The sequence below is a fragment of the Amblyomma mixtum genome, chromosome 8 (genome assembly GCF_055824585.1).
Source record: "Amblyomma mixtum isolate Tamu chromosome 8, ASM5582458v1, whole genome shotgun sequence".
NCBI lineage: Eukaryota > Metazoa > Arthropoda > Arachnida > Ixodida > Ixodidae > Amblyomma > Amblyomma mixtum.
This window is the reverse complement of record NC_143019.1, coordinates 123,266,387-123,293,589: the sequence shown is the minus strand read 5'-3', so window position 1 is coordinate 123,293,589 and position 27,203 is coordinate 123,266,387. Positions and strand designations below refer to the sequence as shown.

Here is a 27,203-nt window from a genome sequence, read left to right as displayed (position 1 = left end):
GGTAACACTGAAGAATGCAAAGCTTGGGTAAACAGTGTAGAAAGGATTATGAATGAGAAGAGATCGCCAGTCGTCAAAAACTTCGAATCAATACCCTCTACGCCCGAGTACGAAGAGAGTTTGAAATTCCTAATTAGGTTCTGCACACCGTCCGAGTCAATAAGTACTGTGTTCACAGGAAGAAAATTCATGGCACCGATAACAGGCAGGTACATAGACTACAGTCGTTAAAAGATATTTGAAAATACTTCATCAAGTGCATCACAACATTTTTCACTAGGAATAAAAGCAGCAGGTGTTTATTTATTTATTTAGAATACAACTTGGGGCCCCTGTGCGAGGGTATTACATGGGGGGGGGGGGGAGGGGGGCGATAGAAGCATGAAAATACGGCATAGGCAGTTGAAATAAAATACATGTAATACCGAAGTATGAAATAGAGCTAGTAATGTACACAAATAAGACAACAAACAACTCAGAATATAATACTCAGTAAATGCACATAATTCAGCAAATATATAAAATCTGCTAGACAATGATTTGCTTTAACGAGTGCTAAAACGATTGTAAGTTAACTTCAGTAGCTATGTGTGATGCCAGGTTATTCCAGTCTATTATGGTGCGAGGAATGAACGGTTTCGCGAAAAGCGATGAACGGCATGTTATGCATTTTATTTTGTTATCGTGGTCATGGCGAGGAAAGACTGCAGGATGGCAAAAAAAGTCGTCGTGCAAGGTGGGATGGTGATACCGTTTGTGAAGTAAGGTTAGGCGAGCGAAATGGCATCGACATGATAGTGGTTCTAACTCGGCACGTTGTTTTAAAGCTGTGACACTAGTGACGCGTGAATAAGGTGAAGCGGACATCACGGTTTTGCAGGGATTCAATGTTGTGTATGATACTGAACAATTCGCGCTACAAGGCACAGGCACACGAAAACACAAACGGACGCTTCGTCCGTTTGTGTTTTCGTGTGTCTGTGCCTTTTAGCGCGAATTGTTCAGTATGAAGCACCAACTAGCCCCCTCTCTTGCATTGTGTATGATGTAAGCTTGTTCAGGGTCCCATCTTGGAACAAGCGTACTCAACTTTCGGGCGGGTTAGCGTGATACAAGCAACTTTTTTTAAGTGTGAAGGCGCGTGTTTCAGATTATGCCTCAGAAGGCCGAGTGAACTATTTGTTGATGCTAAGATTGCGTTAATATGGTAATGTCACGTAATGTCAGACTGAAAGTGAACTCCTGGGTGCCTGTAAGTACTACGCTATCGTTATTGAGGAAGTAGGCTGTAGGAATTCGAGTGGAACGGTTGCTAAACGAAATTAACTTTGTTTCTAGATGCATTTAGAGACATTAGCCAGGGAGAACACCAAGCCGTTACAGCGTCAAGATGGAATGGCGGTCGGTTTCATTAGTAATATTACGATATGTAACATAATTATCCGCGAATAACCTAATTTGAAAAAATACACACTTGGGTACATCGTTAATAAAAATTTTAAAAAGCAGAGGACCAAGTACACTGCCCTGGGGGACTCCAGATGTTACGGGGACAGAAGACGAGTTAAATCCATTAGTTTTTATGGTAGAGGAACTGTTTTAGCCATGAAATAACGTTTGGGTGAAGATCTAAATTTGTAAAATTGGTTAGGAGCCTGTGGTGGAGAACGCGATCAAAACCTTCAGAAAAGTCTAAAAATAGTGCGTCAACCCGCAAGCCTCCTTCTACTGTGGAAAATATGTCGTCGTAAATCCAGCGAGCTCGGTTCTGCATGAATGACCTCTGCGAAAGCCGTGCTGGTATTTGAAAATGATATCTACATAATTAATGACTTCAGTGTGAATTACGAGCTCGAGGAGTTTGCAGATGTTGCTGGTTAATGAGATAGGGCGACAGTTAAGTGCAACAGTGCGGTCACCGGATTTGAAAATGGGTATTACTTTGGTTGTACGCCAGTCGTCAAGAATTGTACCAGATGATAATGATCGTTAAAAAAGCGATGTTAATAATTAATAGAGGTTAATAGAGGCATTTTTTAGTATTTTGTTATTAAAACCAAGGTTATCCGAGCTAGTAGTAATGTTGATGTTATTGAAAAGGGCAAGAATGTCTGATTTACTAATGATGATTTCCGGCATGGAAGTGACGGAAGATGTCTGTAACATGGGCGAGGAAGTGGTGTCTTTGTAGGGGAACACGGATAATAAAGCGTCGTTAAGAAGCTGCGCACACTAAGTTTCAGTGACCGGTTCACCGCCACTCAATTAGTACTATTTCGGGGTGGGAACTCGGGTTGATGACGAGCCAGAATCTATGAGAGTTATATTTAGCATGGTGGACAGGTCGTGACTCACGAAATGATGACGAGTTGTTTGAAGCAGTGATTGATATTTGTGGTCGCAATGACATGACGATGGAAGACCTGTTTTCACTGCTTGGCGGTACAAGCGTTTTTTCTTATTAATAAGACGATGAAGGCGATTTGTGAACCACGGCGCATTTTTATGATATCTGATAGTGATGACTGGCACAAACTCGTCGACAAGATTAGCCAATATGTCTTTAAGCGATTGCCAATTTCTTTTGACTGAGTAAGTTGTATAATGAGCTAGGAAGTCCTTCGAAAATGATTGCAGTCCACAGTTAATCCCATTGAAATTAGCGCGGTTGTAGCAACGAATTCGCTTTATGGAAATTTTCTTTCTAATGAATGGACGAGTGATGTACCCGGTGATGATGTCATGATCGGATAGGCCTTGCCAATGCCAGATATCGGAACAAACCTCAGGGTTATTTGTTAGGACGAGATCAAGAATATTTGCCGTTGTGGCGGAGCGCCGGGTAGGATGAGTGATAAGTTGAACAAGCGAAAAATCTAAGCAGGAATGAAGGAACGTGTGGGCTTCCTGATCACTGGGGTTAACCGTAAGATTTGGCCAATCTATGTTTGGGAAGTTAAAATCACCAAATACAAGGAATATGAAGTTTGAAAAACGCACATATAAGTAATTTCTGAAATTCACCAGAAAATGTGGCAGTCATATCTGGCGGTCGGTAGAAGGCAGCAATAACAACATCAGGAACACCGACCTTGCAACGTATCCAAACACATTCAAGAAAAGTAGTGAAAGTGATGGGAGCAGCACATATTTGTTTCTTTGAAGTAAAAAGGACCCCACCTCGTTTTCTGTTTTTTCTATCAAAACGAAAAAAAAGCAAAATTCGGAACCACTGAGAAGAATGTTAACATCCGGAATGGAATCATCCAACCAAGTTTCAGTTAATACAAGAAGAAAAGCGCACGTTGAATCGATGAGTAAAGAAAGGGCAACAGATTTTGAAAGGAGGCTTCGGGTATTTGTGAAAAGGAAATTATTACTTTTCTCTGAAATAAGACGTGTGTTCAACGCGGATGACAAAGACGCTGGAATGGATGTGGTGGCTATTGGAACCAGTAAGTTGGTCATGGATTGTCTAACTTGCACCGCTCGGCCACTCGTACATCCCACAGATAAATATTCTTATTGATATGCAAATTGTCGGAAGACAAGCGCACGCGGTCACCTTTTTTATTAATCGTTGTGGAGAACTGAAGCAGCTGGCGGCGTTAGTTACGGACCCCAAGCGAATAATCACGTCCAATACTAAAATCTGTTTTCTTTAGCTTGCGGCCGTTACTTAGAACGGCTTCAATTTCGTTATCGTTGATAAACTTCGCTATAATTGGCCGTGCCTTCTCGGTAGAGGAACGACCCACATGATGGCCCTAACCACTGAAGTGACAGTGACACCGAGCTTAACTCGGCAGAAGTCGTTGACAAGTTACTCTGAGGTTTCCCAACTTTCACACGAGTCAATATCGGCGATACCATAGAACACAACATTTGAACCTCGCGAGTGGTTTTCTAGATTATCAATTTTATTAACGACGTTAGAAAATCCAGTTTCGAGACTTGCCGAAGTACTTACAGATGAAGCCATTCAAACTTTGCTTCAAGTTCTTCAACACGTTTAGTTAGATTTTCTAGGCCTGTTTTTTGTGCGGCGCGGATATTTAGCACTTCTGTTACTGATTCAATAAGAGTGGGGTTGCTTGCTTCAAATCAAATTGTGGTCTCTGCCAGTGTGTCTAATTTCTCTTTCTGCGTCTTATTCATGGGCCCTGGGTTTATTTCTACGCCGTCACTGAGAAGCAACAAGCGCAAAACATAAACAAGAGCAGCGCAAGCACGTTTGAAAGGGCTGGGCGGCCACCACACTGCCAGACGGCAAACATCGTTGCTTCGGTAACGCAGAGTTTGAAGATAACTAACCTGTAGAAATACAGATGACGAGTGACGAGACATCGTGGCAGCGTCGTGGCCCAGAGTGTCGTCCAAATGTGCGCGCTCTTGAAGAGGCGGAGTAGGTGGCATCGTCCCACGTTGCCCGACGAGCAAATTGAATGCGTCCAGAAACGGCGGTGGGCGAAGCAGCAGACTTGAAGATAAGTCGCAGCAGATTCACGGCTCGTCCAGGGAAAGGCATTTGCTCACGCACGGTTCATCGTCCCTGGTGATGACGACGAGACATTGTGGCAGCGTCGTGGCCCCGGATAAATTTATGATGTTGGATTTTGAACCACTAACAATGTTGCTGAATTTTTTAGGACCTGTAACCAGCAAGAAGACAGGGTCTTTTGAAAAAATTCTTATTTAGCGCTCTTCAATGCGCCTTTGTATAGAGAGTTAGCTATCACGTAGACAACCCAGTCATTGTGCATGCTGTAAGCTTTGCCTTGCGAAACAATCTTTTCTTTTTATTTATTCGCCGTTTTAAGGAAATGTTGAACCACGGGGATGGCTGCTTGCCCGATATGACACGTAGGGGTATGTATCTATCTGTTAGCGAATTGGTTTTTTTTTTAATAAAGACCAGTTCTCTTCGAGAGTACGTGCAGAAGTATTTGGTAGGTATTCATCCAAACTTTTCCGAGTTCTCTATCTATCGAAACAAAGTCAAGTCTGGCTTCTAGTACTTTCTTATGAAATTTGCCGCTGGAGCGGAGCGACTGATGGTTCTTGCTGACAAGAATAGATTACTACTGTGGTATGGTCACTGGGATCTGGTAAAAAAGTGAGTGAACGATTACCGTCGGGGGAAGTAGTTAAATCAAATCTTGGATACTGCAACTGGTTGGTTCGTTTATGGGGTTTAACGTCCCAAAGCGACTAAGGCTATGAGAGACGCCGTAGTGGAGGGCTGCGGAAATTTCGACCACCTGGGGTTCTTTAACGTGCACCGACATCGCACAGTACACGGGCCTCTAGAATTTCTCCTCCAAAGAAATTCCAGCCGCCGCGGCCGGGATCGAACCCGCGTCTTTTGGGTCAGCAGCCGAGCACCATAGCCACGGAGCCACCGCGGCGGCCGATACTGGAACTAGCAGGCGAGGCTCGTGTTGGTTGCGTTATGATTTGCGAGAAATTGAGATCAGCGCACACGTTTAGAAATGCTGCGATTTCAGAATACTAGTCTGAGGCAAACGGAACGGAAGGACCAACTTATTTCAGGGTAATTAAAATTACCCAGCAGGAAAATAGGTGAATTTGGGAATCTGACGACTATATTTAATACATCATTAAGATTGGTGCAAAATGAAGGGACAGTAGGGGGGTGGTAGCATGTGCAGAAAAACACGTAACTGTGGTTAATGAGTATAGACGCACACACCATCCATGTATAAGGAGAAGACAAGAGGAATATGGAAACTGCGAATGTGGCTGGAATGGCAATTAGGAGACCTCCACCGTATCTATAAGCACGATCGCATTGGTATATGTTAAGACTTTTCGCAGTTGAAAAGTTCGTTCTTAGAAACCTTTGCGTTGAGCCACGACTCAGTTAGTATGCAAACATCGGTTTTAGAAGCGTCCATGAGGGAGCTCAGGTCACCACGTTTGTTCACTAGGCTTCGGATGTTTGAAAAAAGAAAACAAATTTAACTTGCGGAATCACGAGCTCATTTTGTTAGCTAAGAGAAAGGTGCGCCGTTTTCAGGAATGCACGTTCGGCAGCTGTTACATGCGTAGACGTATCACTACGATTATCATTCTCACATTCACAGACACTGTCCGTCGAAGATCAGTGCTAAAGCAATTGTGGTTCACGAACAGCTTGTTTTATCGAACTGAGAACTGCTGACTGGTGGCTTTACCAAAACCATATAGTTTTTCTTGTGTTGTGCGTGAGGTTGCGACAAGTATATCGATACGGACCCAATTCAGACTTTCGTCCGTATCGCTCCTCTCCTTTCTTGTGTCTGTAACGTCTGTGTGTTTTTTTCGCAGATCCTTTAGACGTGGCCAAGGCTGGCAGGGAAGCCACTGATACATTCTTTCACTGTAAAAAGGCAATTATGGACATGAATATTAGTCCTGACTTCATCAAGGTTTGTTGAACACATTTCTCCCGTCGATTAGCCTGAATCGTGCAAGGGGCAGAATGGGGCAAACCCAAAAGCCTTAAAGTGGACACAGCTGCAACTACGTGTATGTCCTTGTAATTCGAATGAGTGTAACGCCAGATATAACATCCATGTCATGACGAGTGCTTGCGCAGCCGCGGAATGCTATACTTCAGCACGCCCATAATACTCCGCTAAACGCAGCCATTGCCGGATGGTCAGCCCGTGGCGCATTTTTGGCATGAGGGTATTCTAAATAAATTAATAAACTCCCTGCGGACAAACATTGCCACTGCTTGGCAGGAAAGTCTGCCTGGTTTATTTAAAATTTGGCAAAATATGACTTTACATCCTCTTATTTCAGCAAGAACTGTATGTTGCCTTTACGAGCATTGTATTATAAGGGATGGATGCATATTGCATTCTTGGTTGGCAACATTTGTTTTCTAATTATACGAGCAATGAAATACGGTAGGGGTAAAGTGCATGTAAATGCAGAAACCAAGAAAGAGGACAAACTATGGTATGCAGTCGCTGAATTGGTAAATTCGTAATCTTGTGAAGTGTCATCTCTGTCATAGTGAAGAAATCTTCCTCTCTGTTTTTCGTAAGTCTGTGAAAGCTTACTTTCTGGAGAAGCCACAACCTGATGCACTTATTATTAAGCGTAGAAAGTTGGGCTAGTTGGTTGGTAGTACTATTATGATACATTCCAGCGGCTAAAAAGACACGGACGAAGGTAGACGAGACAGGACGAACGCCGGACTTCAACTGAGGTTTATTTCACAAACAGCGATAATATACAAAAGGGGGCGCAAGGAAAAGTAATCCGTGACAAGATTAACCCATAATCAAAAAAGTGCAGAAGGCTCCTTTGCCATGCCACTCATGTTTTCCACATCGGCGCACCTGCTATCTATCGCCTACCTGGCTGAATCCACCCGTTTGCCTCAACGAACGCTTGCTAGAGCATCGCCGGACAGCCCATTCGTTATCTGGCGGAGGTCACCTAGCCGACCACATTCGCCGTTGCTCACACAAGCCAGCATGTAAGGCGTTTTTAGAAAGGACAAGTGTGATGCGCAGATTTAAGACTCAAAAGAGCCGAGAAATTTTTGAAGCGTTCAGTATTTTCAATGACAAAGAAAACTGCGTCAGCAGCCCTTCTGTGGCGCTAAACAAAAAAGAAATAGATTACCTGAAGGCAAACGGGTGGATTCAGCCAGGTAGGCGATAGATAGCAGGTGCGCCGATGTGGAAAACATGAGTGGCATGGCAAAGGAGCCTTCTGCACTTTTTTGATTATGGGTTAATCTTGTCACGGATTACTTTTCCTTGCGCCCCCTTTTGTATATTATCGCTGTTTGTGAAATAAACCTCAGTTGAAGTCCGGCGTTCGTCCTGTCTCGTCTACCTTCGTCCGTGTCTTTTTAGCCGCTGGAATGTATCATAATAGTGCACTTATTATATTGTCAGTTGCCTGTAACACCTACACCTCTCTGCTTATTTGGTACGACACGTCGGTCCTCTGTTTATTCGATGTATTACTAGTTCTGTATATGGGTTTGATTTGTATGTTTCGTTGCAATGTACTTTTTTTTTCGGTGAACTCTCGCTCAATGTCTCAATAATGAGAACGTGCCGTAGGTTTAATTGTGAAAATTGAACGCTGCGAACATTCGGGTTGCTGTAATCGGAATGTTTTTTTCTTTTTTTCTATGTGTTTGGACCTCTTCAGGAAGTGTAAACACTACATTTGCTGTTTGTATAAGTTTCATGTTCATATTCATTTTGATATCTGCTGTGTGTGTAATCCTTTAGGCAATGTAAGCCCTGCATTTGATCTGGGTACAAGCTTCATGTTCATATTAATTTTTATTGTGCTGTGAGGTCGACTGCATGATGCTGCCTGTAGGCACCCAGGGCCCAGTCACGCTGTCTATGACAGCTTTTTGCCTGCGGGACCCCCAACTTGTAGGTTAGAAATAAAGTGGGTTTGGATTTAGATGTGCTTCTTGCGGCTATGTTCGAGTGGTGATTAGGGCCCGGTCAGGCGAATCCTACTTTCGCTTTTTGCCCTCCATACCAAGACAATGTGTTTTCAGGATTTTCTGTATAAAAAAAAGACAAGTTGTCGCGGGTGATATTTTTGCACATCTTCAAGCCACCACGATAGGCTCGTGGCTACCGTCTTCTCACAAATTTTACAAATTATGTGCGTTAATCGTTTAGGGCGCGAACATTGTATGGTGGCGGGAGGTTTCCGGGACGACGGATCGCGACGGGAGGATCGGGACGACGACTGCATGTTTTAACACTTTTCGAATTTCCGCTTTTTGTCAGACGTCACTTATCACACGCAATAGCTTTTACATCTATGTTCGTGAAGACATCGTACAGAATTTTGTCATGTTACGGCGATGCTCTTTCGCTTGCTTCTTTAATGAGAGCCGTGAGCTACAAAGTGTTAAACAGGGATGTTATTCACGTATTCTCCACCAAGTCCTTCTTGGGCAGTGGGATGGGAGACTGCCCTTAATTTGGGAATGAAAAGGCTGCTGCCTGATCTGCAAACCCCTGCGGTGTTACCTGCAGGACAAGCCAGATAGTTTCAGTATGATCTTTAATCTGCAGCCCCTTTTCCATGCCTCTGACTGTCCTCCGGAGGACTCTGTTGTTCTTTGTAGTGCCCAAACGGCTGTACTAGGCTTTCCACCTCTTATGGCCAGTTGCTTTTTCTGCCGGCATGCCCGAGCTGTCAGTCGGTTGGCTGCTATCTTCAGTAGTCTGTATCCACGCTTGTTTTCTACGGGCCCATAACTCCAGAAGGCGGATGACAGGAGTTGGCTGATCCTTGTATGCTCTTGTATTTATGGCTTGATTCTTGAGAGCGGCGTGTAGTGTTGACATAAGTGTATCTGGGCTTATGGTTTAAATGTACATCGAAAGTGTGCCCTGTATTCAAATTTTCTCAAAGGGCAACTGCACCACCTTTCAAGAAATCCGCACTATTCAAGGATTCAAATCTTTTTTTAAAATAAAAACAGCGCAGTATACGGGACCAAGAAAAGAATCTGTATAGGTGAATCTATATAGGCTGCAGGTAATACAAGCCGATTATTTTGTTCTATCATTTCAACTGGTACCGTAATCAGCAATTAAATTTTAGGCTTCGCCTCACACCATCTTACGAGAGCAGAAAAGCTCGGTGTGACGTCACGGAAGGTAGGATGTCAAGTTCCCGCTGCCGTCAACCACACCTTGCCGTGCCTAGTTAGATGCTACCAAAGAACGCTCAGAGGTCATATCCTTTGGTGGTGTTGGTTTTTTGCCTTGAAAGCAAGAGCTTATTCGTCGGAACTGTACTGGTACCTTCGATGAAATAACGATGCACCCCCCATATAGATCCATGCACTGCGGAGGAGTTTGATGACCGTCTTGGATTCAATTGCTGGTTATATCACCATTACAAACGCTACCCCGAAAGGACGTCGCATGCTCCACCTTCATGGTTCGCACATTGGAACCCTTTAAGCTCGCCGAGCTCTAAAAACTGTGCTGTTTCTATTTAATCGGTACTATAACTCTAAATATAAAACGTAAAAAATAGTGATTTGAATGCATTCCAAGGTCCCTCTCTCGCATTACCTATTTATAAAATGGAGTCATTGCGCGTAGGGTAGTTGCCGATATGAAGTTAAACACTTCGATATCGTCCATACACCATCTGCGCCTGTATCTGATGCATGCAAAGTGCTAGAGACACTATTTTGTAAATATGGAATGCGGGAAAGCAAACTCAACAAGTTTTCGAATGCGTATATTTGACGATGGATATTTTGAAGCACATTTACGGTTAAAAAAATTTTGAAACACAGCTGACCGTCGATACTGACGGCCATGAATTTCGCATTATAACCGTGCCAACAAGAATCAAAAATAAAATGTTTCATAATTTCAGCTAAGCAATTGTCTAAGTATTAATCCATATCAGGTATACAATGCCCTCCTTGCTGTCAAGTACAGCTCAACCGAGCGCACCGAGACACCTTTCAAAGGATTTAAAATAAAAATCGGAAATGGCTAAAAATTACTCTATATACTACCTCAAAAAAAAAGTATTAGGTGCGCAAGAACCCGAAGGCTCTACCTATGTTCGCAAATGTCAGATACGAAGTTTCGAACTGTTTGAGAAGGAGTACTTGTAAGCTAAAAAATGCGCTAGGCGTTATTTGAAGTTTTCTTTTTACCGGCATTATGGTGGGCTCCTAGCAGGAAGAAATCGCTTAAGAACATGTCAAAATTTAGTGCATTTTTTCCCATGTTTTTTTGGATCTATATATTGTATCAAAATTTATGTTTAGCTCACCTCCACTGAATTATCAGGGCACTGAGTGCCCCTGCTTCCATATGGCCGATAAAAAGAATATTTTACGCTATCTTTTCTTTCGGCAACTACGGTTGGGATCTCCCGCTCATGTCATGTGGGGTAATGCCTCTTAATCGCCGTGAATGTATAAGCGACCAAGGGCGGGTAAGTAGACACGGAAAGGGAATTCTATTTATGAGGAGTTTTAAGAGCACCATCTTCGCCTTCCATAATTTGCCCTGTTTGTCTTCCGACAGGAGATATCGCGAACATGCGCTGCCATACGAGTGTGCCATGCTTACAACGATACGAACCGCAAGGTGAGTGCTGTGTCAGAAGACGGACACATGCCTTTCCGCTTAGGCGCATCCCACTTTCGAGCTGACAGGCCACTCTGAATTAACACATTCTCTTCTAGACGCACTTCAGCCGTAGCACGCGCTTCAGCGTTAGTGACGCTTTCTGCCACCTTGGCCGCTTTCTTACCTCAGTGTTTCTAGAATACAACAAATCTGCCTATCGCTACACAGTCTAGCCTTTCTCTCTCTCAGCTTAGTTTCTATTTTGCAGCAGAGTGGCTGGGTTGCTGGTGCCGATAATTCGAACGCACAGAACACACAGATAAAGATCGACGCCATCGAAAGCCTTTTACTCGTTAGAAAGTGCTCTGTGTGGAGAACACATATGCGGTCGTGGTCGAGCGATCCGAGGCTCCAGAAGCAAAACTTCTGCATTTTCGCCGGTCCGGAGTCGTAGAAGTTTGAGGTCTTTTGAGTTCAAGCAAAGAGTCCGAGATGTTTCGGCAGGTCTAAAGCGCTCAGTTGAGCGAGGTGGTAGAAGTTCATGTTGTAAAAAAAAAAAACAGCGCACGAAAGACAGAGGGCCAGACGAAAAAAGACACATGATGAGCGTTGGCACACAACTATGGTTTTATAAATAACGGATGAAGGAAAGGCACAACAAAGCCGCCGGAATTCTACAGGCCAGTGTAGTGTGCGATGCGAGTGCACGTTAAACAACCTCAGGTGGTTTAAATTTCCGGAGTTCTCCACTACGGCATCTCTTATAGCCTGGGTCGCTTTGGGACGTTAAGCCCCGATAAAACCAAACCAAACCAAACCGAAAGGCTTAAGACGTGAATAAGGCAGACCCCGAAAATAACACAAACGTGCGCACGCCGTTCGGAATTGCCAAGAAATAGCAGCTCCTTTTTATATAAAACACTATGTTTACTAAATCAGCCGCGTTGTTTCGTTGAGACAAAATATGCTTCTGCCACTTCCCGCTTGGTCTGGCGCCTGTGGGAGTATAGCATCTGAGCGTGACGTAACGGAGCAGAGCGTCTTGTAGGACACTGTCGAGGGTACGAAGTGATGAAATGTAAAAAAAGAAATGCTGTGCAGTGTTACGTTGCGCTAAGGTGTTACACTCCCACAGGGACCAGACCAGGCGGGAAGTGGCAGAAGCACATTTTATCGCAACGGTGCAACACGGTTGCGTTAGTAAACCTGGTGTTGTTTTATCTACCAAGGAGCTCTCATTTTTTTTTATTTTTGAGCGGCACGGGCAAGTTTGTTTTCTTTTTGTCTTACATTAAATCCCATGTTATGCTTTTCCTTCATCCGCTATATACCCCTGCTTTTAAAAATAATGCCTTAGTTGTGAATCAGCGCTCATCCTGTGTCTTTCTGTCGTCTGGTCCTCTGTCTTTTGTGCGCTGCTTTTTCCCGATATGAGATGTATAGCAGTTTTGTAAATATTGTAATAAATAACTCAAGGAAATTTTTTCAAGTGTCTCACCGTCAAAAGACCAGCACACCGACCTGAAGTCACCAGTAGCGAAGTACGTCGGCAGGGTTCCTCACGAGGCCCGCCCTCTACCAGTTCAAGTCAACATCAGAATCTAACAATATCTTGGAAAGAGGAAAAAATTCGTGCTGTGTCTTAAGCACATCAAGTCTGTTGGTGAAACATGGGTCTTTTTCGGGGGCATTTCGGAAATTACTCCTGCTTCTACCCGCGCAGTGGATGTACATGTAGGCTGCAATCAGATAGTGAATACTTAGGAAGTGGTGTTTTCTTGTTCTCCTTTTGTAGCAGTCAGTATTGTGCATTGTCGCTACAAAATCGACAGAATAGTGTTATTATGCACGAAGCAATTTCCACTTCCTGGGTAATATTCATTTCGCATTTCGTTCTCTCCACAGAACAGGACTGCTTTTGATAGAGCAATGGGAGACTGTATGCTTAAGGTCGGCTTGTACACGGACTCCTCGAGCACGGTGAGTCAAGACAAAATATTTAGCAACTCACTAATAAATCGACAATGGTACTGAAATATCTGAAGTAGAATAGACATTTGAGCTAATTGGTGTAGCATCATGAAAAAATATAACGCACTCAGGAAAAATGACAAGGAAGAGCGAACAGCACAGGCGCTTACTCGAAACCAACACAGGCGCTTACTCGCAACTGTTGTTAGTAAGCGCCTGTGTTGTTCTGTCTTTTTTGTCTGTTGTCCTGAGTGCGCTATATTTTTTCCATGAATGAAATAACTTTCAGATGAGGCCAAGGTATTGTCTCACCAAAGTGCCTGAATGTTCAAATCCAGACATTCATACGAGATATCAGAGCCCTCATTCAAAACGGTTTTTTTTTTCAGCGCTGGAAGGAACACTACAACATTGTATTCAGCGACATATTGGTCAGATTCAACGTAAGTCACTCTGTCCTGTTCGTCATATTTGTTTTGCCGACATGCAACTTACAGCTTGAAGAGCTTGGATGTTTCTGAAATCAAAACACATTTTACTTGGCAAGTTGGCCCACGACTCGCTGGAGGTTCCTTATGGAAGTTTTGATTTGACACACAAGAGAGAAAAACTACGTAGCGACTGTATTAGTGATGTGCTAAACATTGTAGAGAACGACTTTAGAAAAACCGGATTAAGTTGACTTGCGTGAAGGGGCAAATGTGGTTAGCTCTTTTCTCTACATAAACTAAAGTTGTAAAGATGTTTTTGTGGGCTAGATGGTTACGATGCGTCTTGAAGTTAACAGCGTAGTCTGAGACACACACACGGAACGAAAAATGAGGACGAACATAGCGCTGATGGTCAACTGAAGTATTTATTTCCGCGACAACAGTCATAAATACGCATATGAGGGGAAAATGACTCACAGCGCCTATGTCAGGAGAGAAAATACAACAAAGCCAAATTCTCAGACAAAAGCAACCCAATGATTATCCTTCTCCTAGAAGTGACATTTTCGTGTCCAGAAGTTAGATTGAAGAGATTCTGACAGATGAACTGCCCAGCCTTCTAATCTTTAGAGCTTCCATTGTTACTCCCGTGCATTCGCCACCACTTCGAAATCACTGTAAGGTGACACGCATTGTTTTCCCTGTATCTTCGCGTCTTCCCACTCTCGGCAGTGAATGCCAAGGTGACCAGATTTAGCTTGTGAAATTCTCTAGAGGTGTTCGTCTAGTCTTTCACCGAGACACCGCCCAATCTGCCCTACATACTGCGCACCGCAGGACAGCGGAATTTAATAAACGACAGACGATCAGGCACCAAGAACACCACACCGAGGCCAACTTTTTTCCCCACTTTTTTCGGCCTGTGAGAGATGCCAGTTGATATAGAATCACCGAGGCGCGTTTGTGACACGTGCCCGATTGCAGGCCTTCACGTGTCCTTGCACTAGGTACGCTCTACCTTAGGGAAGACTCAGCCACAGATATCAGAATCTGAAATGGGTAACTAGCCCAAGTCAGCCTTTTTGCCTATTGAGTGAAGCTGAAGTGAAGACAACTGTTTGGTCTAAGACCCTATTCCCAAGCATCTCACTGTAAGTAGCCAGCGCCACACTGCGCCTAGAAAAGAAGCACGGGAGGCGGACGAAGAAGAAAAGGCTAGGACACGTGGCAGAGAGAGCGTGCGGGGAGAGAAGAGGGGAAGAGGGCGTTCGGCGACGGACGCGGTCGTGTTCTGCTGGCTCTCCGAGTTCCCAGGCCTGGGCCTCAGCCGCAGACGTCCGGGTGACCAGACCCGGACAGCCGTCGTCAGGAGCCTCAGCCATCAGATCCAGGCGCCTCTCTCCCCGCCCAGCCGATAGCTTCTCGACACGGGCCGCCTCTGACATCTCCGCTGCATACCCGGGCTACCTGACCTGGGGGCCGTGCCGGAGCACACAGACGCTGATTATTTTCTACGGCAGCGTTGATGCCGCCGTGGAGAACGCCGCCAACCGGGTGTCAACGAAGGGAATCCGATACGTGCCTAAAGACTGCCCCGACGCCCAGCCACGCCTCCTCGCTCGACGCACCAGGCTCATCACTGGGATACAAAGAAATTTAAGTGTGACTCTCCTTTTTGACTCTCTTCTCGCGAGTGTTTTGTTTTCCTTTTCTTTTTCCTCCTTGTTCTCTTGTCTCTTGTTTTCTTTTTCCCGTTTCGTTTCAATACTTAAAATTAGAGTTTCTTTTCCTGCAAATGCCGCCTCGTTTATTTCTTTCCTTTAACTCATGAATTTTAATGCGTAAATTCGACCTGCACTCTTACTTCCTCACACTCACCCTAGAAGAGCCGAGCACCAGGCCAGGGGAAATCTTGTACCGGTGGTACCCGGCGGCACTGGGGATCGAACCCAGCACCTCCCGAATGCGAGGCGGATGCTGAAATGCTGTCTATGATAGCAGGATTTAGATAAGGAACTTTTTAATCATGCCACTATGATGTCTCTTTTTACAAGCTTTGAATTCCGTGATCCGTACGGCAGCAGAGGCTTATTACCATGGAGTTGGAAGACACAAGAAACATGTGCAGGGCGAAGTACCGGCCAAGGTGTTGAAATTTGATGAGGTTATCAAAAGAAATTTCGTGAGTGATTCCAAGTGTGCCGATGCAGTCAGAAAAAAAATGGACCAATTAAGTGAAATTTCAGGTGAAGTTCCGTTCTATACATCCAATTAAAACAAGCCAATTGTTTATAAAGCTTAAATGTTCTCACAGCATTTTTTGCCTGAAGACAGTCGTTGAGGACACATTTAGATTTTTGATGATTACCTTGTTTTTATTGAACATGCTAGAACCGAACTTCGAGATTAAATTTTTCCTATTCTTTAAACTTTTTCTGATTGTCTCGCCCTACTTGAAATCACTCACAAAATCCCTGTTGATAACCGCATCAGGCTTCTAAACCTTGGCCTGTACATAACCCGTGCACATGTTTGTTGGGCCTTCAATCCCCACGGTGGTAAGCCGCTGCTCCCGTACTGATCACGCCATTCAAATTTTGTAAAAAGAGGCATCGTACTGTCATGCTTCAAAAGTTCCATATCTAAATCGTACACTCATAGTCAGCATTTCAGCTTCACTGAATGCGTAAAAGGGCTGCTTTGGACTTGTTGTCCACTTGAGCTTCTCTGTGGCTGAGTCTGCCCTAAGGAATAGCGTACCTGGTACAGGAACACTCGAAGGCCTGGAATCGGGCACGTGTCCAAAACGTGCCTCGGTGATTCTATATGTGCATGGCGTCGCTCATGGCCTGATTAAAGGCGGAGATGAGTCGGCGTCGATGCGGTTTTCTCGGTGCCTGATCGTCTGGCAGACTTGTGCCGAGCCGAAAAACAGCGGGAATGGGAAGCCAGCTAAGTGCACCACGAAGCATCAGCAGCGCTTCGTCGCTTGCAATCAGGATGTTGTTTATTCAAATTGTGCCATCTGATGGTGCAAGCAGGGCACTTTCATTTTTATTTCGTTTTGTAAACTTTATAACGTATGTCCTGTGGTGCGCAATATGTAGGATATAATGTACGGTGTCGTAATGCAGGATTAAAGGAACAACGTTACCAAGTTTGGCAAGCCAAATTTGGTCACCTCGCTATTCACTTCTGAGATAGTGAAGAAGCAAAGAAAAAAAAAAGGAACCATGCGTGCCATGGTACAGTGATTCCGCACCAACTGCAAGAAATCGTGACAAATGGACGCGAAAAATGATCGCGGCTCTAAAGATTACAAGGCTGGGGAATTCGTTTGGCAGCACCCCTTCAATCACAGCGCTGAACAAGGAACTGTCAATTTTGTGGTAACATAATGAGTGTGGTGCTTTGTCCTGAGCTAAGAGCACTTGCTGCTGGGCTAGCTGGTTTTGGTTCATATTGAAATAGGTTTTTGGCGCAAAAAACAGACAGGACACATATGAAAGGTAACAGGACGAAGCGCCAGTTGGAAGTTGGCGCTTCGTCCTGTTACCTTTCCTATGTGTCTTGTCTGTTTTTTTGCGCCAAAAACCTATTTCAATATTTGTCCTGAGCGTTTGCTTTTGTTGCTGTTGTATTTTTGCTTTACATAGGCGCTCTGAGAGACTTTCCCGTCATCCGCGTATTTGTTACTGATGTCGCGGAAATAAATGATTCAGTTGACCATTAGCGCTGTGTGTCTCAGTTTGCGCTGTTAACTTCAAGATGTATTTGTAAGCTACGGTTGGTACAGGGAGCAACATGAGGACAGCAACACGCTCTGTCTGTCCATGTCTTGCTTACGTCCCATGTTGCAGTCTGCAACCACGGCATCTAACTACTCAACTTTACTGCAACAAATTCTGGCTGTGAAAGCAAGCTGCCAGTGGTGCCCGCTCAGCGACACATGTCATGAAAATATCACGTTAAGCAGAGATTTGACGGGTAGCAAAAAGCACTGGTTCTGGCGGCGAAATAAATTACCGCCGTTGGAGAATTCATAACAACACAATTACGCGGAAGCTTCCTAGATCGGCTCACCACGTAGCAAGTTGTGCGCCTTTCATAACCAGCATTCTCTTGAAATAAATTTTGAAAATTAGAGAATTTAAGAGACTGTTATGAAACTATTGAACGTAAGGGTCCATTCTTCTGATATGTAGCAAAATCCTTTCTATATAGTGCTTCCACCGATCGCATCGGATAGTTAAGACAGCCATAGAAAAACAATGGGGAACGCTTTTGACCACAGCAAAAACAGGAATAAAAAAAGTACAAGACTGCCATCGGGTGGTCTGAAGCTTTGAAGAATGAAAAAAAAAATATCTCTACAAAGATTCGCGGCAATATATTGATTGTTATAGCGAAATCTTACATTATATAAAAAAAACTGCGTGTCATAAACGGTTTCCCGCTCAAAAATACTTTTGTCGAGAATTGCTGCGTATGAAATAGAATACAGAATTCTGCTTAGTGCAGAATAGCGGGCTTGAGCTAGGCAGGAACTTATGAGTGCTCGCAAGGCAACCCTTTAATGTCTTTTAAGTTTTTGAAGCAGGCAGTGCTCAGGCCGCGCAAGATATGGTGAGTAGGGGCGTTGTACTCGAATTTTTTCAGAATGCGGATTGTCTTGCCCACCCTCTAAGCAGATAAATTTACTTGTAAAGAGCCCTTTTCACAGCTATGTGTTTAATTTGTTTCACGAGTTTGTGTAAGGGTCACTAGTCGCAGTTACAGCCTGAAATAATTGATTGATTTTTGGGTCAGCCAGCGTTTATTGCGGGTTCCGAACTGCAATACGCCGTGACCATGATCTTTCATACTTATGGGCTGTGAACTCCCTTCTTCATGGAGATAGTTATTTCTGCGGCTGCGCGAGCTATTTCCTCGTTACTATAGTAGTGCTACATCGTTTCGTCAACAGCCGCTAGTCGCAGAAAAGTGGCATGACCACTTTCGTTTTTCTACCACACGGAGTAACATAGAAAGGATCGCGGGCTCTGGTGCGCCGCATTGGAATTTGCAATCGTGAATTTGCTACATAAATGCCCACTGCGCGTCAGGCAGTCTGCTTTGCGCTGTACTTTATCACTATGCCACAGTTCGCTCGCCATCGGGGCTTAATGCACGATTTTCTCTTTCGCCACAATCCTCGCAGAGATAGCCTGATTGAGGTACCTCTTGTTGACAGTGCCAAGGTAGATATAGGCTGGCAGCGTAGCTTGCACAGACGCCCGTACGTTCAAAATATGGCTGCTTGTGGAGCACAGCTAGCGCCCTCTTCTAAATGAGTGGGCAACTAAACATTGACGTCATAATAAAAGCAAAGACGTAACGCCATGTCCACGTGATTGCCGGCAGAAAAAAGAAATCCCCATGCCTTTCAAGGCTCAGCGCGACGCACAAGACCAGGACGAACACAGACTGCGCGACGATAGCAGACTACAGGTAGAATTTTTAGATGGTCAGCTCTCGTGTCTCCTTCCGTTGTCTTCGCCTCTTGTGTTGCATTGAATTTCAAGGTGTCAGTATGCCTGCAGAGCAAATCATTTGCCTGAATCCCCGAGAGGGAAACTTGTATAGCCACAGTTATAGCTTCCTTTTTTTGGCAGATGTTCTTGAGCACCCGACTTTTCGAGCAATCGATTGGCTTACAATTCACTCGATCGATTTTAGCTCGCATAAAAATAGACGATAGTGCAAATTTTATAGTACCTTTTTCATTTATTAATTGAAGCCCACGGCACACAAGACTCAGAATAGTGCCACAAAACCTTGCTGAAATAACCCACGGTATATGTTTAAAATTTTCAGGGGTAGAAAATGAGCTAGTTGCCTGCTGTGCATAAATGGCTTAAGAGTGCTGGAAACAGCGATGCATTTTCTCATTGTAATCAGAGTTGCTTTTTGGAACACATGGAGGAGACATTTTCGTCAACACAATTAAAATCTACGCGGAGCAAGCGAGACATCAATCCCCGCTCTCAGAGAAGGAAGAAGCAGGGGAAGATACAGAAGAAGGAACAAATACGAATAGATAGCTTGCAGTGGTAGAAAACATTCAAGCAAGCTCTTGATTCAGGGGAACATCCAGGATGGTTACAATAATGGAACTAACCTTAATAAAGACTGCTCTGTACCGAACAAGCAAATGAAAAAGCATCTGAGTTAGCGAGATTTTGCAAAGGAAGAAGGCTGTGCATAGAAAATCATACTCTTCTCTGATCTATAATAATAAGAGTGTTGTATTATCTTGTATCCCGTCATCATAACATCTACAGAACTCAATGTGTCGGAAAAAATTTGTATTCGCTGGTTTTGGTACTGAGTAAGACCTAAGTAGCGCAACCGGTCACGCCAGCATACTCCTCGTATTTGCAAGGGATAGGGCTATAGATTTCTCTATAGTGAAAACAGCGCCCAACATTTAGAGCGATGAGAAGCATACTTATGCTTAGTATCACTGGCAACTGCCCTTTCATCATGGTGTTCCTGGATCACGAACAAAAATATCTCTCATGTATTATTTCAGGCAGTACATTCAACACAATAAACAGTAATTTACTCCTACTGCATATGACATAAAATGAACAGAATTCATTACGGAACATGCGCTTTCTTACCAACTTCAAGCGATCATTCAAAAGTCCCATCTGACACCTCCCACACCGACGTTATAAGATACCTTTCATGCTCGTATAAACACTTAGTAGGGAGTAACAGTTCTTCGCCTTAGCTAGGCTTTTTATCTCGAATTACATATCATCCCTCTGAAGGCAGAAGCTTAAAAACCGTACAACTAGAACTGTGGTCGATGACAAAAGCAAGCGAGCACATGTATCCGACTAGAACGTAGAATTAGGACAAAAGTAACCGGGCACTTGAAATTAACGCCGATAAAAGACGAGCAGCCCCAAGCAACAAAGTGACGAGATAACAAGATACGTCGGCCAAGCGGACAGTTAGCGGTTAGCAAGACGCAGAATAATCAAGGTGGAGGGCATAACAGGGCTACCCGTTGATGAAAATGACAGCGAAAACAAGTAAGTTTTTATTAAAAATAAATGTACTTCCGAACCAAATGTGCACAACAAATGCATTTTCAACACCAGTAGCTAGAAAAGCTTTCACTACAGATATGTAGCTAATTAGTTTTCGGCAATATTTGTATGCCCACTCATTTAATTTTGGCGCTTCAGTTCCGCAGGCCTAACCGATGCCGCGGGCGCTTGGTTCTGGACCACACTGGAGCTCTGCCCTTGCGACCTATGTAAACTGACATTGACAGGGCTGCGAAACGGAATCTATCGCGACCAGTGACGCAGCAGATGCAGGCGATGCGCGAGTGCAACGCCATGGAGCAGACAACCAGGACGCATGTTACGGCGCATGCGCACGCCTGCATAAGAAGGGAAGAAAGCTTCCGGCCCCTCGAACCCCGGAGCAGCGGCGTGGTGGGACTGTTTGCTAGGTCTAATGCCAGATCTGAGCGCCTGCTACCAGACGCCACACCAAGTTTTCTCCGATGTAGCAAAACTGATCCCCTTTTATCAGCGGAGTCGGCGTTGATTTCTATCTTACTCTGTGGTTTGCAAGTTGAACTTGTCTAGCCGTCGTCGCTCGTTGCAGGATTTCATACATTTCCGCGCCCAGTTGGCTTAAACTTTGGCATAGGCAGATGTTCTTCAATATTGAGGCCTAGAGGTTCCTTAGTTATCTGTGATGACATTCAACGATATATCAAAATCATTCCACGGAACGGTTGACAATTTCTCGAGTTCAATGCATTCAACGGCTTCCCCACAACGTTTATGCAACTTCCGTCTTCAGATATTCAGACTAAAGCTCTGCACACTTCTTTTTACCATTAAAAACAATGTGCACGAACGCGAAAAGAAGAATATGAACCACGCCTCGACGATCAGTCTTTTGAAGCGCTACTTAGCGAAAAGCAGCGCATGTTCGATGCATGTGCCAGTAATATTTACCTTTGCCCTTGCATATAATGACAGGAAACATTTCAGTTTTCATTACGAAATACAGCGGAAACGCAGGAACGCGGAAGCGTGGTCCATGTTATTCTGTCCGGAACTGTGCCTTCCGTGGCGCACTTGCAACATAGAATGGTGAGTTTTTCTAAGGGAGTGGTTTTGCTGGAAAAAAGCTTTTACTTCTACGGTCAAGAAATGAGCACGAATTAATGCGAAACTTATTGTTAAGTAAAACACGTTGCAGGGCAAGTTGGCGAAGCATTTTATTTTCTTCAGATTTAAACAGCGCTAAATTTTCAGTCGAATACACAGATAGACACGACAGGACGCGCGCTGACTCCAGCTAGGTAACAAGACTGCGAAAAGCAGGGTTCCGTGGCCACGTATTGACAGCTGTGACCGAGGCACTAATACAGATATTCAAGAGAAGGCAAAAGGAGACATTTAGAATAGAAAGAGCCGGAAATGCCAAACCAGTTCTTATGCCATACATCCACAAGGTGTCCCATAACCTAAAAAGGGTGGGCTACAAGTACGGCGTTCAAATGGAGTTCTCTGCGCCTTGTAAACTGACCAAGATGTGCCCTTAGGTCAGCAGCAGTGGCCCTGCAACATCCGGCTATGGAAAAAAAAACACGCTAAGCCCTTTGTCCGGTGTGCCACGGGTGTGGTCTCTGAGATCCCCATTTCTTGTGGCAAAGAGTACGTTGGCCAGACTGGGCGTTGTGTTAACGAACGTGCCAGGGAACATGCACGAACCTTGGGAAACGCATCAGAGTAATGCTTGAATCTACACGTCTATTGACGTTCCTGCAAGGATCTAAACGAGCGGAACTGTGAGCCATGGCTTGACAAGATCAAAATTCTGACCAGGACTAAGGACAGATTAGCTAGGGAAATATCCGAAGCCTTTTTTATCAAGGCGAGAGGCCACATGTGTGTCAGCACCACCTCTGTCTCCCTTGCATACCACCGAGTTCACGGTGCTTAAAAATAGGAGACGAAATGCAGTGTGCTCGCTTTTATCTACTATGCTTTATTCGCTGTCAGCATTGGAAAAAAAAAGCAACCTCACTTTACTCTTCCGCCCCCCCCCCCCCCCCCACGGGAGGGGGGGGGGGCGCACTCCCGTTTTCTTAACCTTTCCTACTGTGGTCAGTCGTAGATGCGCATGCGCTCACGGTTGTCTTTCTTATATGTTAAACCAAAATGCGTGCCAATAAACATAGTCGGAGCTGGACCGGTTCTTCGCGCGCCGCCAACTAGAACACAGGATGCCTGAGCTCTTCCCGCGGGTGGACGCCTTTGCCATGGAAGCGGCCTCCACTGCAGCCAACAAACATCGTGAGTGTCAAAACAAGAAGTTGTTTGCCCTACAGCAGCGGCAGAAGAAACAGCCTGACCCCCATAACTCTGGCTTTGTAAAGAACCTCTCATCCCGTCGCTTAACACCGCCCGAATCCTCTGTTCTCGCAAAAGGACATGGATTCAACATATCATCTGGTCCCGCCCTCCCAAAACTAGTCGCGGCTGTTGAAGATGCGATCCAGCACCTGGAGCCGCACGTCAGGGAAGAGGTCCGCCTGAAAGCGATTGGTGTCATCGCCAAGGTACCCCCCAAATTTCCGAGCAATCTGTCTCAACTGGAACGAAAAGCCCTACGCGGTCTCAGGGACGACACCGACATCGTCATACTCCCAGCAGACAAGGGCAACTCTACAGTGGTGATGGACCGACGCGACTACGAGGAGAAGGCGTCAGCCCTTTTGAGCAGTGGGGCGTATGAGAAGGTTCGCAAGGATCCGACTTCAAACACTCAGGCAACACTCAACAAAACCCTGGCAGAGATGTTCAAGCGGCATCCTGATTTCAAATGGCTTTACCTCCGCCTCATCTCCAGAAACGGCTCAGCTCCAGGTTTTTACGGGCTACCTAAAACTCACAAACCTGGCGTCCCCCTTCGGCCAATTGTAGACTTCACCCTGTCTCCTCTGCGACGTCTCTCTGACTACCTGCACAAGGTACTGGCGCCGCTCGCCGGCAGAACACCCACGTATGTACAGAATTCGCGGCATTTCGTCCAACTTGTCTCGAACCTTACCGTGGAGGAAGACGAAAGCCTAGTCTCATTTGACGTGGTGTCGCTATTTACCTGCGTACCGGTTCCCCTTGCTGTGTCCGTTGCTCGCCGCGCACTCGAAAACGACCAAACGCTGCACGAGAGAACTCCACTCAACGTCGATGAGGTATGTCGCCTTCTCGACCTCTGTCTGCGCAGTACCTTTTTCACCTACAACGGAGAATTTTTCAAGCAAACAACCGGAACTGCTATGGGGGCATCAATTTCAGTCACAGTGGCTAACCTAACCATGGAAGATGTCGAAAGCCGGGCCCTCTCCTCCTTTAATCCCAAGCCAAAGTTATTCCTCCGTTATGTAGACGACTGCTTTTGTGTGGTGAAAACCTCAGAGATAGAAAACCTCCAGAGTCATCTAAATTCAGTTGAACCGGCCATACAATTTACTGTTGAACATGAACAGCAGGGCAGCCTGCCTTTTCTGGATGTCCTACTTACAAGGCACGACAAAGGCCTGCAGTCCTCGGTGCACAGGAAGCCAACCCACACAGGACGGTACCTACATTTCGATTCGAACCATCCCATCCCGCACAAAGCATCTGTCGTGACGTCATTACTGAAGAGAGCCGACTCCATATGTTCCTCAAGTGAAGAAAAAAGGAAGGAGAAGAACCGAGTCATTTATGACCTCCAAAAGAACGGCTACCCAAGCTCATTCATCCGGCGCATTATCAGGAAACGAGAAAGGCAAAACAAAATCCGGTCTATTATTTCCTCAGACGCATGCCAGAAGCGGAAACGTGTTTGCATCCCCTACGTGAGAGGCGTGAGCGAGACGCTCGGTCGCATTCTCGGAAAAGAAGGGGTGCTGACAACGCACAAACCGACCAGCACTATCGGTCGCCTTCTCCCCCGCCCAAAAAACCGGCAGCCCAGAGAAAAGGCCCAGGGCGTCGTGTACAAAATTCCGTGTTCCGTCTGCCCGGCGTCGTACATAGGGGAAACGAAGAACTTCGCGGAAAGGATGAACCAACACAAAGCGGACGTCCGTCACATGAATCGTCAACGCAGCGCCGTGGCCGAACACTGTGAAGGGTGTGACCACCCAATTGACTTCGACAGCACCATTGTATTGGAAACGGAAGCTAACCCACGCAGGAGGCTTCTACTCGAGTCGTGGCACATACAGCAAACACGAGAGAATGTTAATCGTTCCCTGGGGACTCTCCCCTCATCCTACGTCCATGGGCTGCGGCCATTGACCCGCAGGTCCTCCACACAGGGGCTTAAAAAGCCAAGCTGCGCTCGCCCGTAGTCACACCGTGAAGAAGGGGCCGAGCCGGTCCCGAAACGTCGTGTTTTTCCTGTATTTTACTTGGTTGGCGTCACTTACCTTCTCCTAACATAGTCGGAGTCAGTGCGCGTCCTGTCATGTCTATCTGTGTATTCGTCTGAAAATTTGGCGCTGTTTAAATTTGAAGAAAAGAAAATTTACCGTTGAGAAGCCGACTGAAAGGACTGAAACAAGACTCGTCATTAGGATTCCGGAAGTGAGCAATCGTACCATAACATACTGCACCCTTTAGATACTCTGCCATATTAATGCACATAGGTTCTTAGAGGTCTATAGACGCCAATTTTTTTTTTCGTGTTTTCTTCTTTCAAACGACGCGTTAGACATTCGTATACATGGAGCACACTGTGATATTCGTGTACGACCGTTAAATAATTTACAATTGAATTTCTTCTTGAAGCTGTTTCGGTTTCAGCAGTCGACCGATGGTTGTGACGCGCAGCTGGTGTTTAGGTCACGTAAGGCATAAAAAATCGGCTATATAATTGGTGAAAGGTAATTTTCTGTCATTGCAGGCCTTGGAAGAGGCTCGATTAAATGTCGTAGTGAATTCAAACTGCATATTAGCGGTTATATATATTAGTTTTTCGAGTTTATCACGTGAGCAAAACATCAACATGACGTCACAGTCATCGTTCGGTTGATGAAACCGAAATCAAAGCAACTTGAGAGAAGAAATTCAATTATGAATTATTTAGCGGTTTTAGGCAGATACCACCCGGTAATCCATGTATTCTAATGTCTAACATATCGTTTCACAGAAGAAAATGCGCAATAAAGTTAAATGTCTATCGCTATGGTTCTTTAAGATCATCTCTCTTGTTACGACGCCGTGTTTTTTTTCGATGCACACTACATTTCTCACCCACTGCAGAACTGCTACCGTTGGTCACCGGACGTCAGGTACATACTCTTCGGGCTCAAGTTTTTCAGAGACCTCATGACCGGGTGAGATGCGCACCACAACTCTAAATAAATCTTCCTGCACACTTTTTGCTGGGTCGTCCTTACTGTTTATTCTTTTTTTTTCTCGGGGGGGGGGGGGGGGGGGGGGGGTGATGCACAAAGATTCCGCTCAAAATGAGCAGTATGATCTTTTCATATTTCAAATCAATGACTCAGCATTTGTTTGAGTCCTACATCGAAGACCCGAAGGAGAAAGGGAGCGGTGCTTAAGAGAAGAAAAACAATTTTCTGTATAGGCGCTGGTATCTTTGCAGTCAATTACTTAGAGGAATAAAAATAGAAGAAAATGCATTTTCCAGACATTATCTCGTTATGAAGAGCTATGGCGGCGCTTAAGGGACCTTAAGAGTGTAATGTAATCGTCACTGGTGTTGTCATGATGTGTACTACGTGTCAGTTCTTTCAGGAATTGTGCTGCTAATGCCCCGCAGGCGTTGGCCTCTCAGCCGATCCTCCTTGATCACAAAGCTGAACCAGGGGATGAGAGCGGACCGGCTGAGGTCGCTGATACTGTACACACCACATTTATTGCTCTGGGGACGCTTTCATACAACTGCGAAACGCCTGTTACTGGCGCTCCCTGACGCACAGGACAACCAGGAGCATCTGCCAACTGACGCTGGGGGCACCGAGCCTTGATTTTCCCTTCACTAATGTACTACCTTGCAGATCAGTCACGTGTTCTAATTTGGCTTCCACGCGCAGATAGCTAAGAGCTCTTGGTTTCGGGCAGACCTGCACACCGATGGAAGTTGAAGAAGACGACAAGCAAAGCTCAATGCGAGAGACCTCTAGCTTCACACACGGGTTGTGAAGCTGCTGTGATTTCCTGGTGGTCGAATAGAGTGACCAGCGAAGCTGATTTGTTCACACCTGGGTTGATTTGTGCACGGTACACTGGCGCCATCTCTTGGCGGGTCGCAGCCGCGGGTTCCGTCTTCAGGCTGCCACCGTACCCTCCTCGTCCGCTTTCCTCCTCGCGCTATCTTCGCTCAGCTAGTGCAACGCGCTGCCCCGGCTGCGGAGCTGGTTACGAGGGACAACGGCGACGCCACGAAAAGCAGGAACGGGCGCCAACGAGCTCTCTAAAAAAAAAATAAAGGAGCACGGGCAGGCAGTTAATGTAGCACTAAGAAATTGATGGTCGCTTAATGTAACAAAGATCGTTGTAAATGAAGGCGAGCTTCGCAGTGGGAGTTCGAAAAGGGGGAATAGGGCAGTAAGATATGGATTTATTGCTTTGAGGTTTGCAAC

General features: G+C 45.3%; 1 protein-coding gene across 1 annotated transcript; it reads left to right on the top strand.

Moving 5' to 3' along the window:
• The first annotated feature begins 6,398 nt into the window (after positions 1-6,398).
• LOC149334193 (uncharacterized) lies at positions 6,399-25,935 on the top strand. Its single transcript, XM_089555065.1, has 5 exons — positions 6,399-6,431; positions 11,073-11,135; positions 13,023-13,097; positions 13,478-13,531; positions 25,858-25,935. Exons 1-5 carry the CDS (start codon positions 6,399-6,401, stop codon positions 25,933-25,935), a joined length of 303 nt encoding a protein of 100 aa, XP_089411191.1.
• The last annotated feature ends 1,268 nt before the right edge of the window (positions 25,936-27,203 follow it).

Bases quoted from the DNA above. Each gene is read 5' to 3' on its own strand.
- LOC149334193 (XM_089555065.1), top strand. From the start codon at position 6,399: ATGGACATGAATATTAGTCCTGACTTCATCAAG. The intron at 11,136-13,022 runs GTGAGTGCTGTG...TTCTCTCCACAG, and splicing joins ACAACGATACGAACCGCAAG to AACAGGACTGCTTTTGATAG. The intron at 13,098-13,477 runs GTGAGTCAAGAC...TTTTTTTTTCAG, and splicing joins ACACGGACTCCTCGAGCACG to CGCTGGAAGGAACACTACAA.